This window comes from Panthera leo, chromosome F2 (assembly GCF_018350215.1).
Source record: "Panthera leo isolate Ple1 chromosome F2, P.leo_Ple1_pat1.1, whole genome shotgun sequence".
Taxonomy (NCBI): Eukaryota; Metazoa; Chordata; class Mammalia; order Carnivora; family Felidae; genus Panthera; species Panthera leo.
Genome location: NC_056695.1, coordinates 38,415,328 through 38,432,354, shown reverse-complemented (window position 1 = coordinate 38,432,354; position 17,027 = coordinate 38,415,328). Strand labels below are relative to the sequence as shown.

General features: G+C 36.4%; 1 protein-coding gene across 3 annotated transcripts in view; it reads right to left on the bottom strand.

The window, feature by feature from the left end:
• Positions 1-346: 346 nt before the first annotated feature.
• The window catches only part of LRRC69 (leucine rich repeat containing 69), an 84,367-nt gene continuing 67,686 nt past the window's right edge, over positions 347-17,027 (bottom strand). For all 3 annotated transcript variants that reach the window (XM_042923527.1, XM_042923528.1, XM_042923529.1), the window contains 2 exons: positions 10,519-10,698; positions 347-624 (listed from right to left, as the gene is read on the bottom strand). In XM_042923527.1, the coding sequence (XP_042779461.1) occupies positions 514-624; positions 10,519-10,698 (291 nt within the window). In that variant the 3' untranslated portion in view covers positions 347-513. The remainder of the gene's footprint in view (positions 625-10,518; positions 10,699-17,027) is intronic.

Sequence of the window (17,027 nt, the reverse complement as noted above, 5' to 3'; positions counted from 1 at the left end):
AAGCCTGAGTTTCCAGCCTTCTACTCCGTTTTAAGTGGAATGGTTTTATTTTAGTCAATAAGACGTTAGTGCCTCTTAAAAAATAAGAGCTCAGCTGAAATCATACAAATGGGATACAACTGTCTAACATTAAAAAGTAATTCTCTTTCAATTGCAAAACATGCATAAAATAAATCCTTGTCCCCATCACAATCTCTCAACACTTATCTAGAAAAGGAGGGTGGTGGTCATAAAATGACAGGGAAGAATGACACTTGCCACACAGACCTTTATTTTTCCCTTCTTTATTTTGTTTTTAAGTCAAAGAAGAAACACCTAGAGTCTAAACAAGCTAACGGTAGACTATAGTGTTTAAGTTGGGATCTTTATAAGTAAATTATTTTTCTTCCTTTGCTTAATGTATTGGCAAAGAGAGGAGAGACAGCACGGTACCATAGTAGGGCATAATCTGACTTTGTGTGCAGAACTGATGGGGCAAGTCATGTGAGTCTCTAAATGAGCTTCTCACCGGCTCTACACTTGAGCAATTCCAAAGAGGTTAGGGCCGCGTTGATTAAAACATGTGTAAGAACAAATTAATATTTGAAGAGGTACCAGCTGTAGATTTCTGCTTATCTTCCATTTCTAAAAGGTAAAGATTAAAAATAACATTAAAGCAATATTCCAATATTTTTGAATAAAATAAATATTAGCTTTCCCAGAGATTTCACAGCATTAATTTCTAAAGGGCACAGTGTTCTATTTATGCTTGATGTGCTCCTTTCTCATGCACGAATAAACAAATTAACTAGCTAAGAAAGGCATATTCAACACTAAACAAAATTTAAATGGTAAAGGATTGTCTATGCTCTTATCCAAATATATTATTATACTATCTAGCAATAAAGTGTCTGTAATGAAGGTAAAAATACAGAATCCACACAAACCTGACATCTGTCCTACAGGATGTTAAATTGATCAGTCAGCAGACATTTACTGAACTCCCCAATGAATGTCCTCGTTTGGTCTGTCCATCACCCATTTCCCATGGAAATTAGTATTCTTTGCTCACTATCCATAATGTTGATTTTCATTGGCTGGATTTCATCAAGTTGCCCACTGCGTGATTTAAGTTTTTGTACTTCAAATCTCTGATTTTCATTCTCCATGCACAAAATAGGCAGTCAGAACTCTTAGCCAGCTTAGTATACATGTCTTGAGCACGAATACTGGAAATAATGGCAACTTCAAAAGCTTGCCATTTACATTCTTTATAAACAACTTCTGAAGTCAACATAGCTATTAGTAAGAGAATCCAAAACAGAGTCACATAACTAGTAGTTTAATTGGTCAACAATGCTACTTTTATCATGAGCCCACTGGGCTGTCATCATCACAAGCCCCAGTGAGAGATTTCATTACTGTTTTGTTCACTCTTCCACAAAAGAACTGAGGGCCCATTTAAAGGTTCAAACACCTAAGCACATTTATTAATCCATCCTTGAGAGAGTAAGAGCCTTTCAGCTTTGGTGGCAAATCGGTGGGGAGTCCAAGTCATACATCATATCACCTTCACATCCACCTCCAACCATGACTATGAAGTGCTCAGAGGATACAGGGCACTATTCTAATGATAAAATATTTTGGATGAAGGTAGAAAATGGTATAGAATCTCTACAAATCTGACTCTATTCCTAGAAGGAGGTTTAGTTGATCAATCAGCCAACATTTACTGAAATCTCCAATAAGCATCTTGTTTTTGTCTGGCCAGCATCTATTCCCCATTCTGCTGTCACAAAAGCCCATCTTTTCCTTTTGGGAACCACCTTTTCACTGATTTCAGTGCGTATGTTATGAAACAGAGAAGACAACTGATCCCACTCCTTGGCTGAAGACTTAGCCACATAATTCAAGCTGGACACATAACCCAGGACAGTCCAATGAAGCCAATGAACATCGGCCCCAGGGCTTTGCTGGATCTACTGAGGGAAGCTCTCCCTCTACTGCCAGAAGGCATAGTTTAGCTTACAATAAGTGCAAAATGGAGACCAAGGAAAGCAGACACAATACACATAGAAGGAGAGATTCCTCATGATAACTTTGGGTTACCTGATCCAGCATGACTAAATATTCAGCCAGACCCATTCCTAAGCCTTCTTTATCACTTGCTATTAGTAAGTTGGGTTTCACTAGTTTGCAACCAAGAGTTCTGAAAAATTATAAGCAACCTAAAACTTGAACCACATTAAGCAACATGCCAAGGATACAGAGATAGAACAAATAATCTCTGCCTCAAAGAATCTTTTCAACATCTAGTTGGAAAGCTAAGACATAAACACACAAAAAACCTAGAAACAAAAGACTCGATACTATGATAGGTTCTAGGATATTTCCAAGAAGGGAGACACCACCATAGGCTGCACATTAAGCAAGATTTCACAGTATAAGAAAATAGTGAGCTGAGTTTTAAAGGATGACTAGGATGTGACTGCCTAGAAAGGACATGAAGGACATTCAGAAAGAGTGAGCTGTGGGAGCAAAACTTCAGGAATGTGCATATTGTATTGGGGAAACAACACAGTATAAACAATAAATAGACCATAAAATGTTGAATCATGGGATATCAACAATGTGACTACATTAGTCTAGGGGAAGAAGAATTCATAATCAGTTTTCTAATGATATACACATTATGTACAGTATTTTAAATAGACAAGAGATCCTACTGGTCGATTAGATTATAATGACAAAGTGTTGAAACTGCACTCAAAAGCTAAATGTGTTTTTTCCCTTTGCATATGGTAGACAAGCCTCTCATGCCACCAGCAACCTTGGCTTACTACTGAAGTACCTATCATCTAGAACTAAGGGCTATCAAAATAAGCCATGCTAACACACTTCACTTAGCTGCTGTTTAAGAAGTTAGAACAAAGAGTAGAGCCATGAGCCAAGAGGAGGTTATAGAAAGTCAAACATCTACCAAGGAAACAAATGGAGCCATACAGTTAATCTGATTTGCTTTGTCCAGTTTCTCCATGAGATACAAAGTTTACAACAGAAACGATGGATGGTATTTTCTATTTCCACTGTGGTTTTAGCCATTTCCCTTGTGCCAATACGAAGTGTCTGTATCCCTCTTTCCCCTACTTGGGGGTATTACTGTTTAGTTAGAATAAAATGTTTTATTTAACTTTTTAGAAGTTTATTTTACCAAGGGCCATTATCAGTTTTGTACTGAATGTGAAACTTTGTAATTATTCTGTAACTTAATTATTACTATTTCTGATAAAATATTTCTCAGGGCTATAAACTGTTTCCTGGAAATTTTACTGAGAAAAATGAACTCAACATAATTCCTTGGCCATATACTTTTCCACCTAGAGTCACTGGACTCAGTAATGTTTTCATAAAAAAAGAAAGTCTCGAATACCTAGCCTGTTGATAACCATTTAAATTTTTATGTCCACTTGTGGGATCATGATAGTGCTTTCTGCCAGTATGACACCTGTCCATTTGACATGAGCATGTCACGAAGGAATAATCACACACCCTCTTACAGAGGACCTCTCTTCACAAACATCAATTAACATAACTTCAGGACTCTGTAAGATAACTACTGCTTTGGTCGCTGTTTACAGATAGAAATTGAAACACTTGAAAGCCCCTTTATGTCAAGTTGAGGTTAGGAAAGGAAAAGGAATTGGTCTATGATTAGACATACTTTTATTCTGAAATATCTTTGTAGCAAAAGCTTTAAAATGTAAAAAAAGCTATACTACAGGCTAATTTTTCACTCTTTATAGTGAAATGCATTCTTTCATAAAGCAAATGAATATATGATTACATCTTCTCCCTATTTTAGGAAAAAGTAGCTCTGTACTTTAAATTTAAAAACATATATTCACTAAGTTTTATATTTATTGAATGGTGGAATTGAGATTTTTTTAAAAAATCATTCAACACATGCCTTATCGGTGATAGTCACTGTCATCTTTTAAACTGAGAAATAAAAAATTATCACAAAATATATATGTATAGCACACAGTATAAACTAAAGCTTTGAATAAGGTTTCAGTATTACATGAAGCATACAGAATACGAAAAAAGAGTAAGATAGTTTCCTGTTTCTTGGGAAAAGTATCATAGAAGGCAGAATAATATCCCCCCAACACTTCACAAAGATGTTCATGTCTTAATCCCTGGAAGCTGTGAATATGTATGTTACCTTACATAGCAGAAGGGACCTTACAGGTGTTGTTAAGATAAGGACCTTGAGAGACCCATAATTATTCTGTATTATCTGAGTGGACCCAATTTCATCAAAAGGATTGTTTTGTTTTGCTTTGTTTTCATCACAAGGATTGTTAAAAATGGAACAAGGAGGCAGAAGAGAAGATCCAAGTGATGTGACATGAGAAGGACCAGATCTGCTAATGTTGCTGTGAGGACGGAGGAAGGAGCCATGAGCCAACGAACGTCAGTGGCCTCTAAAAGCTGGAAAGAACCAGAAAATGGATCCTCCCCTAGAGCCTCCGGAAAGGAATGTAGCCCTGCTGACACCTTGATTTTAGCTCAGCGAGACTCATGTTGGACTTCTGACCTACTTAAACTGCAAGATAATGAATTTTTTTAAGACACCAAGTTTATGGCAATTTGTTACAGAAACAATAGGAAACTAATACTGGTATCATGTTCCAAATTAGCAGGACCACTCTGACCCTCCCCCATTCATGCTCTGTCTCTCTCTGTCTCAAAAATAAATAAACATTAAAAAAAAAATTAAAAAAAAAAAAAAAAGGGGGCGCCTGGGTGGCTCAGTCGGTTGAGCGCCGACTTCGGCTCAGGTCACGATCTCGCGGTCCGTGAGTTCGAGCCCCGCATCGGGCCCCTGTGCTGACAGCTCAGAGCCCGGAGCCTGTTTCAGATTCTGTGTCTCCCTCTCTCTGACCCTCCCCCATTCATGCTCTGTCTCTCTCTGTCTCAAAAATAAATAAACGTTAAAAAAAAAAAAAAATTAAAAAAAAAAAACAAATTAGCAGGACCATGAAAAGCATGACTGTGACAGCCCCTCGGTCACTCTGGAGCTAGAAGAGACTTTGGTCCCATCTCTTCGTGGTCCAGATAAGGAAATTAGTCCAGATATAGTGAGAAGGAATGTGGTTTACCTTAAGCCTCAGAGTTCAAGCTAGAGACCAGACTAGAATCTAAGTTCACCGAACTCTCGATCCGCGTTAAGTCATAGCGTGCCTCCCAGCTTCTTTTACCAAAGGAGGGCTCTGATTATGGTTTAATAACAATGTGCAGAACTCTCTGAAAGAATGAACAGTTGTTGAAAAGCGCACACATTTTCAGATAATGCGCAGAAGTGCGCTGCTTCGTTGTTCTAACCTGTCTCCACCTGGCTAAACATATTCACTTGAATTATCACACATCACTTGTAACAGTATATCGGAGATAAAAACTGGGGTCTTGCTCTCACAGAAAGCTTCCTCTGGAGTTTTCTGGTTTTCTCTTTTACACCCTTCTGTGGCTTCCCTTATCCAACCACTCAAGTCCTGTCATGCTTCCTTCCCCATGGAGGTTCCTTTCCTTGCATTTCTACTACTACGTCTTACACCCACGCTAGACAACCACTAATAGATCTCTTTTCTTCAGCTTCCCTCCTCTTCAACTTCCAATTAATCCTGTACAATACTGCCAAATGATTCCTTCTAAAATACATCTTTCTTTATATCCTTGGTTTGTCCCCACATATTCAGTAGGACTCCATTTCCCAAATGGGATCAAATTCAAACTCCTTATTCTATCCTTTGACAGCTTCATAGAATTTGACCTCATTTTTTAAATAATGACTCCTCTTCCCATTTCCATCTATGAACCAATTTAATTGATTCACTGCCCTATGAACAAGATTCATTCTCCTCCATATCATTCTCTTCTCCTAAAATATCCCCTGTGCTTCCTTCTCCATGTATCTGAATTCCACCTGTATCAAGGTCTTGTGAAGTCCCAGAATCTTTCTGGCATTTCCCAGGCCAGACAACCTACAATTATCTCACCTTCCACTTTGAAGCACTAAATCTCTTACCACTCATTTTAGTTTTTATTGCCAGTGTCTTCTGCATCTCTAGAGTTTAAACTCTTAGATTTTAAGCCTTTTGGGACCAACCAGCCCCCCCCCCCCCCCCCACCTATTGGCACTGTACTTAGCACCCAGAGTTTCCCTTTTAAAGCAGGACCTCAAATATGTACGGAGCCACCAAAAACAATTTGAAAATTTAAGATGAACATTCAGAATGACAACTCCTCCACATCAACAGTGATAAAAGCCAGCAATGAACACTACTCTAAAGTTAATGGCACCATTTAAAAAGTATAGCCATACATTTGAATTTGCCCAGGACAGTCCCGATTTCCTGCTGGTTTTCCAGTTCATGGATAATGTTCACTTCTACTCTCAAAAGCATCTTGGCTTAATTAATAGATTATATGGCTGTTCCACCCACAGGGCACTTTGAACTACAGTAAGGCAGAAACCAGAAAGAAAATCCTGCTCATGTTGCAGCCACCCATCCAGCTAAGCAGCATTCTCTCCTCTCCAGAGCGACCCTGCTCTCAAGCACCACCTCTGCGTAACCAATGTCCTTTGAATTTCACGTGGGAGGTTCAAACATTTTGGTGACACACAGCTTCAGAAAAATGTACTGAAGTTGAATGCAATTTGAGATTCTTTAGAAGAAAAAAATAATCATAGAGATTGAAGACAACTGTAACTCTACCCAGCAGTTTAAGAACAAAAGGGAGGTCAGGATTCAATCTCAGGATTCAAGCCCCACTTCTCCAAGCTGGGTGTGGAGCCTGCTTAAAGATTCTCTCTCCCTCTCCCTGCCCCCCACCCTCTCTCAGAAGAAGGAGAAGGAGAAGGAGAAGGAGAAGGAGAAGGAGAAGGAGAAGGAGAAGGAGAAGGAGAAGGAGAAGGAGAAGAAGAACAACAACAACAACAACGAGAGTTTTCTAAAGAAAAAGAGAATTCAATGAGTTCCCCTAGAAGTAATCAAGATACAGTGTGTGAGTTAATTTATACTATAATTGTTTTGTTATTTTCTGAATAAAATAATAAGGATCATTCACACCACTTCAATTTTTCTGAACAATAAATACATATTACTTTCACGACTGTTTAGAATTAGAAATGTGATGCCTTCTGATCCTCTTAGTGCCTAATGTACATTAAATTGACTAACCACTGCATAAATGTTTTAAAACCTACATTCATTTTCACAGTTGGCTGGTTGAAATGATCAGTTTCATAAATGAATGTCAGTGGTATCTAAACAGTAATAACTTTTTACTGCAAAGTAAGATTTTTCTCTATAAGTAATGAATAAAATTATTAAATGTAATCTTATATTATGTTTCATTACTGGCAGCTTGTCATAAAAAAGGAATTAAGGTTGCAAATTTTCATTTATTTTCATAAAGTAGATCAGCATTTTCATTCATTTGTAGTGAAACTTACTCAATCTAATCTCTTTTGAGGGTAGTTTTAATTACATTACATCATTCTACACAGGGTTGAGAGTTCATGTTCCAAACTGTTCCCTCCCTAAACTCTTCAACTTTAAAGGTATCTGGGGAAATGTTAAGTTCAACTAATGTAACTATACAAAATGAAAACTATCAAATGCATATCTTGGGCTCAGGATCACTCTCAAGTGTTTGGAATGGATTTTATAACACCATTTAGGTTACTTCTAAGTCACTATGGCCCAAGTTGGTAGTAACTAAAAAGGATTAATTTCAAAGATTTATATCATTAGCAGTTAATACTTAAATATCAATTACACTGAAATTATTGATAATTCTATCACTACTAAGGACTCACTGAACTCAGATGGCAACAGCTATAACATTTGAAAAAAGACAAAAGCATCTGGATGAATTATGGTAAAGGTTAATAATATTCGATATCGAGCAAACTCTTCAACTATTTTCCTCACCTCACTACTTCATAAGGTAAGTACCACATCATTTCACATTCACCTAAATAAAAGCAATTACAATTTGATATTTGGTTGTTTCTAGTTGTTTTATGTCAAGAATAAAGACCCATTTGTCATCACGTGTCACCCTCCTTCAACTGTGCCTTCAGATGGCAAATTCCATCAGAGACAGAACATTCTGTAAGGCACAATAGAGCAACCAGACGTTGGCATTATCAAATGGGCTCTCCCGTCATGATGAAGTATTTACTCTAAAGGTCAGCATTCTCTAAGTTTAGCTCCTTAAAAGATAATTAAGATATTAAAATTTTTTAATACAAAAGGAGGCTTCTAGGCAAACTAGTTTTTGTATAATCTCTTTCTGCTTAACTGGGAAAAGCAGCACAAAATCCTAAAAATATATGAAAGCAACTGTTTGCCAACATGGTTAATCTGATTATCATCCCCATGTATTTTGTGCACGTTTTCACTCCAGAAACAGGGAACTAAACAAACCCATGAAAATACCATGTTTCAGTTGCTAAGTACCTGGTAATGTATATTCCAATCTAAATTTTATTTTTTTGTTTTTTGTTTTTGGTTTTGTTTTTGTTTTTGAGAGCGAGAGAGAGTATGAGAGAGGGGCAGAGACAGAGGGGGACAGAGGATCTAAAGCAGGCTCCTTGCTGACAGCAGAGATCCCAATGAGGGGCTTGAACTCACAAACCATGAGATCATGACCTAAGCCAAAGCCAGATGCTTAACCAACTAAGCCACCCAGCACCCCTCCCCAATCTAAATTTTCTGTATCCAATTTTTAAATATCTTTAATATTTTGGCATAATTTATAAATTCCTACTATACACTTATTCTAATTCCATGCTACATACTTTTTCACTATCACATACTTACTAAATGTTACTTTTTTAATTTTTTCAATTATTTTAATAAAGTTAGGATCAGTGGTTGTTACAATGCAAAGCAATTTTCCTTTTCAATTTCTTTCTTCTCACAAGTTTCTGACACTCCCAGGTTTTTTTTTTTCTCCTTCCAAGATTTTATTTAAATTCAAGTTAGTTGACATATAGTATAGTATTGGTTTCAGGAGAAGAATTTAGTGATTGATCACTTACATATAACACCCGGTGTGCTTATCACAACAGTTGCCCTCCTTAACGCCCATCACCCATCTAGTCCATCCTCCCACCCACCACCCCTCCAGCAACCTTCAGTTTGTTCTCTATAGTCTCTTATGGTTTGCCTCCCTCTCTGTTTTTATCTTATTTTTCACTTCCTTCCTCTATGTTCATCTGTTTTGTTTCTTAAATTCCACATAAGAGTGAAATCATATGGTGTATCTTTCTCTGACTTATTTTGCTTAGCATAACCATTGCAAATGGTTCAAGATTTCATTCTTTTTGATGGCTGAGTAATATTCCATCATGTATATATACCACACCTTCTTTATCCATTCATCAGTCAATGGGGATTTGGGCTCTTTCCAAACAATTGGCTATTGTTGATAGTGCTGCTATAAACATTGGGGTACATGTGTCCTTCAACTCAGTATTCTTGTATCCTCTGGATAAATACCTAGCAGTGTAATTGCTGGGATATAGGGTCGTTCTATTTTTAACTTTTTTAAGGAATCTCCATACTGTTTTCCAGAGTGGCTGCACCAGTTTGCATTCCCACCAATGGTGTTAAGAGGGATCCCCTTTACTCTGCATCCTTGCCAACATCTGTTGTTGCCTGAGTTGTTACTTTTAGCCATTCTGACAGGTGTGAGATGGTATCTCATTGTGGTTTTATTTACATGTCCCTGATGATGACTGATGTTGAGCATCTTTTCATGTATCTGTTAGCCATTTTTATGTCTTCTTTGAAGAAATGTCTGTTCATGTCTTCTGCCCATTTCTTAACTGGATTATATAGTTTTTTTGGGTATTGAGTTTGGTAAGTTCTTTATAGATTTTGGATACTAGCCCTTTATCTGATAGGTCATTTGCAAATATCTTCTCCCATTCCAAAGGTTGCCTTTAGTTCTTCTGATTGTTTCCTTCACAGAAGCTTTTTATCTTGATGAAGTCCCAATAGTTTATTTTTGCTTTTGTTTCCCTTGCCTCAGGGAGATGTGCCTAGTAAGAAACTGCTATGGCCAAGATCAAAGAGGGTGCTGCCTATGTTCTCCTCCAGGATTTTGATGATTTCCTATCTCACATGTAGGTCCTTCATCCATTTTGAACTCATTGTTGTGTATGCTGTAAGAAAGTGGTCCAGTTTCTTTCTTCTATATGTCGCTGTCCAGTTTTCCCCACCATCTGTTGTTTCCCAACACCACTTTGCAATTTATAAATGTAGCAAATCCACATGCTTTATGCCTTAAACTTACATAATGTTATGTGTCAATCATATCTCAACAAAGCTCAATAAAGACCATTATACTATCATACAAGTCAATTCTTAGATAAAAATCTAGTTAGTATTGGCTCACTTAGAGAAGGACAAAGAAAAAGAGGAGATATTATGCTCCACTCACACAAAAAGCACTATTTACCTTTGATGGAGGAACAAATTCAACACATTCCAGCCATATTGTTAAAAAGTACTTTCCACATATTGCACATTTTCTTCTCTGAGACATTATGTTCTTGACCAGTGGGTGCCATGTTATAGCTTGCATTACAAAAGGATTCTTTTCTGAGAGCTCATTCATTATAAATCTTGATGTTATTTCCTAGATTAAAAAAAAATTATATTAATTATATTAATTTATATTTTTGGCTTATTCTTCACAATTTCTGTTAAATTAGTTTTCCATAATCTATATAATGAATTTTATTGCCAATGATGGGCATTATAAATTAGTTTTCAATAATATAAGAAAAGAGGGGTGCCTAGGTGGCTCAGTCGGTTAAACGTCCGACTTTGGCTCAGGTCATGATCTCATGGCTTGTGGGTTCAAGCCCTGCATCAGGCTCTGGGCTGACAGCTCAGAGCCTGGAGCCTGCTTCAGATTCTGTGTCTCTCTTTCACTCTGCCCCTCCCTCACTCATGCCCTGTCTCTCTCTCTCTCTCTCTGTCTCTGTCTCTCTCTCTCTCTCTCAGGAATAAAAATAAATAAATAAATAAATAAATAAATAAATAAATAAATAAATAAGAAAAGGAAGTTACTTCCATCTTAATATTTCTGTGTCTCTTACATAGAGGAATCCAAATTACTAAAAATTTACATAATTGGGGTGCCTGTGGCTCAGTCAGTTAAGCATCCAACTCTTGGTTTTGGTTCAGGTCGTGATCTTACAGTTCGTAAGACAGAGCCCTGTGTCAGGCTATGCACTGACAGCATGGAGCCTGCTTGGAATTCTCTCTCCCTCTCTCTCTGCTCCTCCCCAACTCACACCTGCTCTCTTTCTCTCTCTCAAAATAAAAACAATAATAATTTTTTTAAAGATAAATCCAAGATTAAAAAAATTACATTATTAAAGTTTAGGTTCAAATTTTATACCTCTCATTACAAGCAGCAAGGACTGTGCAAATATTCATACTGGACTCAATAACTGAGTCTGTCATATTTACTAATGTCTAAATCCTTAGAACTTAAACTGTGACTCAAGGACCAGAATCTGCATCATCTGGAAACCTATTAGAAATTCAGACTTCCAGCTACATTCCAGACCTACTGGATCAGAATCTGCAATTTAACAAGTTTCTCCAGGTAATCAGTATGCCTGTTCAACTTTAAGACGCACTGGTCTAAGTTACCTACTTCAGTGAGTACCTGAATAGTCATATTAGCAAAGAGCACTGATTTCTATTACTCAAATGTCTGAATTCAATCTGTATTAAACCTATCCACACAGCCATGTCCAGAAACTTAACTTTTGGTAGTAATTATAATATTAAATAACAAAAGGGTGGCTAGAAAATATAAGCTGGCTTTTGCCATGCCCATCAACAACGTCGTCATTTTACAGTAAAATACTATATAATACATAAAATCAAATCTTCACTGAACAAGCAAATAAAACAAATATTTGATTTACTCTGCTAACTGAGCCTCTTGTGCTGGTAGCATGGAAGCCCTGTATAAATGTTCCACAAACATTGCATGAATTTTAATAATTTATGGAACTGTTTTTTTCTGGCCAAAGTGAAAGATTTCCCACTGGTGTTAAAATGGTCCACAACAGGCTCTAACAGGAATCTTTGGAAATACATACATACATATGTACATACATAATCTTCACTCATGTGCCCAATTAAAATCTTAAAAAATAACAACAAAATCCTATAAGTTGCTGTCTCCCTGTTCCTTATTACTCTGTCCATTCCACCTAACAAGCATCTGAGAAACTGAGAAAGCTGCCTTTATGCACAGTCTCCCTAACTTCAGCAGAATAACCTCCTACTCATTTTAGCTCTTTTTCCTGAATGGTGACATAAAAAGATTATCCTTTCTGAAAGAATTACTCTTTCACACTAATATTACCAGGACTTCTAAATTAGATGTCTATTATCACCTTTTCTTTAACTACTTACACCCAGCATAGTGTGTGATTCAGAGTGAAATAATGATTTTAGAGGTTAAGTTTTTAGCTACCAGAACTCAAAGGCTAGGTCTCACTATAAAGCAGAAAACTAATAAATGAGGATTCACTCCCCAAAACAGCAGATGGTAGAAAAATTTGTTGGAATACATGGGACCTATAAAAAGGTCACAATTCATACAGTTCACTTTTTCCACTTATGATTTCTGGAACCAAACATGTTTGTTGCACTTGATATGTCTCTTGATAACTCTTATATTACCCATTAATTATATTATTCTCCTACTTGCTGCCAATACGTTACTTTGGAAGAATAACATATACCACTGAAATATAAAGTTATTACTTGGAACTGCTAGTATATATAAAGTAAGATACTATCGGCATGACCAACAGTATTTTTTAGGACATCTCTTAAAAATAAAGGTCTCTCTATTAAAAATAAATAAATAAATAAATAAATAAATAAATAAATAAATAAATAAATAAATAAATAAAAATAAAGGTCTCTCTCCCAACTTGTGCACTCTCTGTCTCTAAAAATTAAAAAAAAAAAAAAAAAATAGAGGTGCCTGGGTAGCTCAATTAGTTGGGTCTCCGACTCTTGATTTCGGCTCAGGTCATGATCTCACAGGTCGTGAGATTGAGCCCGGCATTGGGCTCTGCACTGATAGCACGGAACCTGCTTGGGACTCTCTCTCCTCTCCCTCTCTCTCTCTCTCTCTCAAAATAAATAAATAAGCTTAAAAATAAAATCCTAACCAAGGCATAGCCTAAATCAAAGCGCTACAATTCTTTGACAGATAAAGTACTTAAATCAGGGCACCTCAGGGGCACCTAGGTGGCTCAGTTTGGTTAAGCATCTGACTCGATTTCGTCTCAGGTCATGATCTCATGATTTGTGGAGACAGTGCCAAGTCTACTTGGGATTCCCTCTCCCTTCTGCTCTGTCCCTCCCCCACTCCCCAAAATAAATTAATTAATTAATTTAAAAAAATACAAACTGAATGGCTCAGTTGGTGGAGCATGTGACTCTTGATCTCAGGGGTTATGAGTTCAAGCCCCACACTTGTTGTAGAGGTTACTAAAAAAATTAAAACTCTTAAAAAATATTTTTTAAAGTAGTTTAAATCAGTAACGTTACCCAAATATCCAGTAAAAAGGAATAAGTACAAATATGAAATGTATAATAAATTTGGCACATTTCTAAGAAAAAAATCTTAGAGATACTTTTAAAAATACCCAAATTATTAATATATTATAAGTAAAAATCATTTTTTCTACTAAGTACAATTGACCCTTTTAATTTTTTTTTTATTAACGTTTATTTATTTTTGAGACAGAGAGAGACAGAACATGAATTGGGGAGGGGCAGAGAGAGAGGGAGACACAGAATCGGAAGCAGGCTCCAGGCTCTGAGCCATCAGCCCAGAGCCCGACGCGGGGCTCGAACTCAGGGACCACGAGATTGTGACCTGAGCTGAAGTCCGACGCTCAACCGACTGAGCCACCCAGGCGCCCCCAATTGACCCTTTTAAACAACACGGGTTTGAATTGTGTGGATCTAGTCATATGTTGATTCCTTTCCTCTCCTCTCCGCTCCTCCCTTCTCCTCTCCCTCTCCTTCCTTCCTTCCTATTTATTTTAAATTCCAGTATAACATACAGTGTTCTATTACTTTCAGGTGTACAATATAGTAATTCAACAATTCTATCCATAACTCAGAGCTCACCACAATAAATGTACTCTTAATCTTCTTCCCGTATTTCACCCATCTCCACCTACCGCCCCTCTGGCAACCACCAGATTGTTCTCTATATTTACGAGTTTGGGTTTTTTTGTCTCATTTTTCTTTGTTAATTTTTTAAATTAAATTCCACATGAGTGAAATCATGCAGTATTTCTCTGACTGACCTACTTCACTTAGCATTATGCCCTCTAGATCCATCCATGTTGTTGCAAATGACAAGATTTCATTCCTTTTTAAGGCTGAGTAATATTCGACTGTGTGTGTAGATACGTGTGTGTGTGTGTGTGTGTGTGTGTATTTCACATCTTTTTATCATCTATCAATGGATCCATAATTTGGCTATTGTAAATAATACTGCAATAAATGTAGGGTGCATATATCTTTTTGTTTTAGTGTTTTTGTATTCTTTGGGTAAATATCCACTAGTAGAATTACTGGATCATAGGGTAATTCTATTTTTAATTTTTTGAGGAACCTCCATACTGTTTTCCAGAGTGGCTGCACCAGTTTGCATTCCCACCAACAGTGCACAGTTTTCCTTTTTCTCCACTTCCTCACCAACAGATGTTGCTTCAGGTGTTTTTGATTTTAGACATTCTGACAGGTGTGAGGTGGTATCTCATTGTGGTTATGATTTGCATTTCCCTGATGATGAGTGATGTCGAGCACATCATTTCATGTGTCTCTTGGCCTTCTGTGTATCTTCTTTGGGAAAATGTTTATTCATGTCTTCTGCCCATTTTTAATTGGATTATTTGTTGTTTCAGTGTTGAGTTATAGAAGTTCTTTACATTTTTTGGATATTAACCCCTTATCAGATATATTGTCTGCATATATCTCCTCTCATTCAGTACATTGTCTTTTTGTTTTGTTGATTGATTCCTTTGCTGTGCAGAAGCTTTGGATTTTGATGTAGTCCCAAGAGTTTATTTTTGCTTTTGTTTCCCTTGCCTTAGGAGAAATATCAAGAAAAATGCTGCTACAGCCAATGTCAGAGAAATTACTGCCTGTGCTCTCTTCTAGATTTTTATGGTTTCAGGTCTCACATTTAAGTCTTTAATCCATTTTCAGTTTATTTTTGTAAATGGTATAAGAATGTGACTCAGTTGCAATCTTTTGCATGTAACTATCCACTTTTCCCAATACCATTTGTCTTTTTCTCATGGCATATTCTTGCCTCTTTTGTTGTAGATTAGTTGACCATATAATTATGAGTTTATTACTGGACTCTGGGTTCTGTTCAATTGATCTATGTGTCTATTTTTGTGCCAGTACCATACTTTTTGATTACTATAGCTTTGTAGTGTATCTTGAGATCTGGGATTGAGATTCCTCCAGTTTTTTCTCCTTTTTTAAGATTGCTTTAGCTATTTGTGGTCTTTTATGGTTCCATACGAATTTTAAGATGTTCTAGTTCTGTGAAAAATGCTGTTGGTATTTCTATAGGGATTACATTTAATCTTTAGATTGCTTTGGGTAGTATGGCTATTTTAACAAGATTTATTCTCCCAGTCCATGACCATGGACTATCTTCCCATTTGTTTATGTCATCTTCAATTTTTTTCATTAATGTGCTATAGTTTTCAGAGTATAGGTCTTCACTTCTTTGGTTAAGTTTGCCCTACGTACTTTATTATTTTTGGTGCAATTATAAATAAAAGTGTTTATTTAATGAATTTCTATTTCTGCTGCTTTGTTATTAGTGTATAGAAATGCAACAGATTTCTGTATATTGATTTTGTATCCTGAGAATTTACTAAATTCATTTATCATTTATAGCAGCTTACTGGTGGTCTTTAGGGTTTTCTATATACAGTATCATGTCATCTGCAAATAGTGAAACTTTTACTTCTTCATTACCAATTCAGATGTCTTTTACTTCTTTTCTTGTCTGCTGGCTGCAGCTAGGACTTCTAGTACCACGTTGAATAAAAGAGGTGAGAGACGACATCCTTGTCTTGTTTCTGATCTTAGGGGGAAAGCTGTCAGTTTTTTCCCATTGAGTATGGTGTCTGTTATGAATTTTTCATATATGGCCTTTATTATGTTGAGGGATGTTCCCTCTAAACCTACTTTGTTGAGAGTTTTTTATCATGGATGGATATTGTACTTTGTCAAATGCTTTTTCTGCATCCATTGAAATAACTATATGGTTTTTATTCCTTATCTTGCTGACGTAATGTATCCTATTAATTGGTTTGCAAATATTGCACCACTCTTGCATTCTAGAAATAAATCCCACTTGATTGTGGTGAATGAATTTCTTAATGTATTTTTGGATTGTTTGCTAATATTTTGTTGAAGATTTTTGCATCTATGTTCATCAGAGATATTGCCCTGTAGCTCTCTTTTTTTTGTAGTTTCTTAATTTGGCTTTGGTATCAATGTAATGCTGGCCTTATAGAATGAATTTGGAAGCCTTCCTTCCTCTTCTATTTTTTTGTAATTGTTTGAGGAGACTAGATACTCTTCTTTAAATGCTTGGTAGAATTCACCTGTGAAGCCATTTGAACTTTTGTTTGTTGAGAGTTTTTTTGGTTTTTGTTTGTTTGTTTTTTGATTACTGATTCAATTGCATCACTGGTAATCAGTCTGTTCCAATTTTTTATTTCTTCCTGATTCAGCTTTAGGAGGTATGTTTCTAGGAATTTATTCATCTCCTTTGGGCTAATTTGTTGGCTATAATCTTTCACACTCTTCTCTTATAATACTTTGTATTTTTGTGCTGTTTGTTATTTCTTCTCTTTCATTTCTGATTTTGAGTTG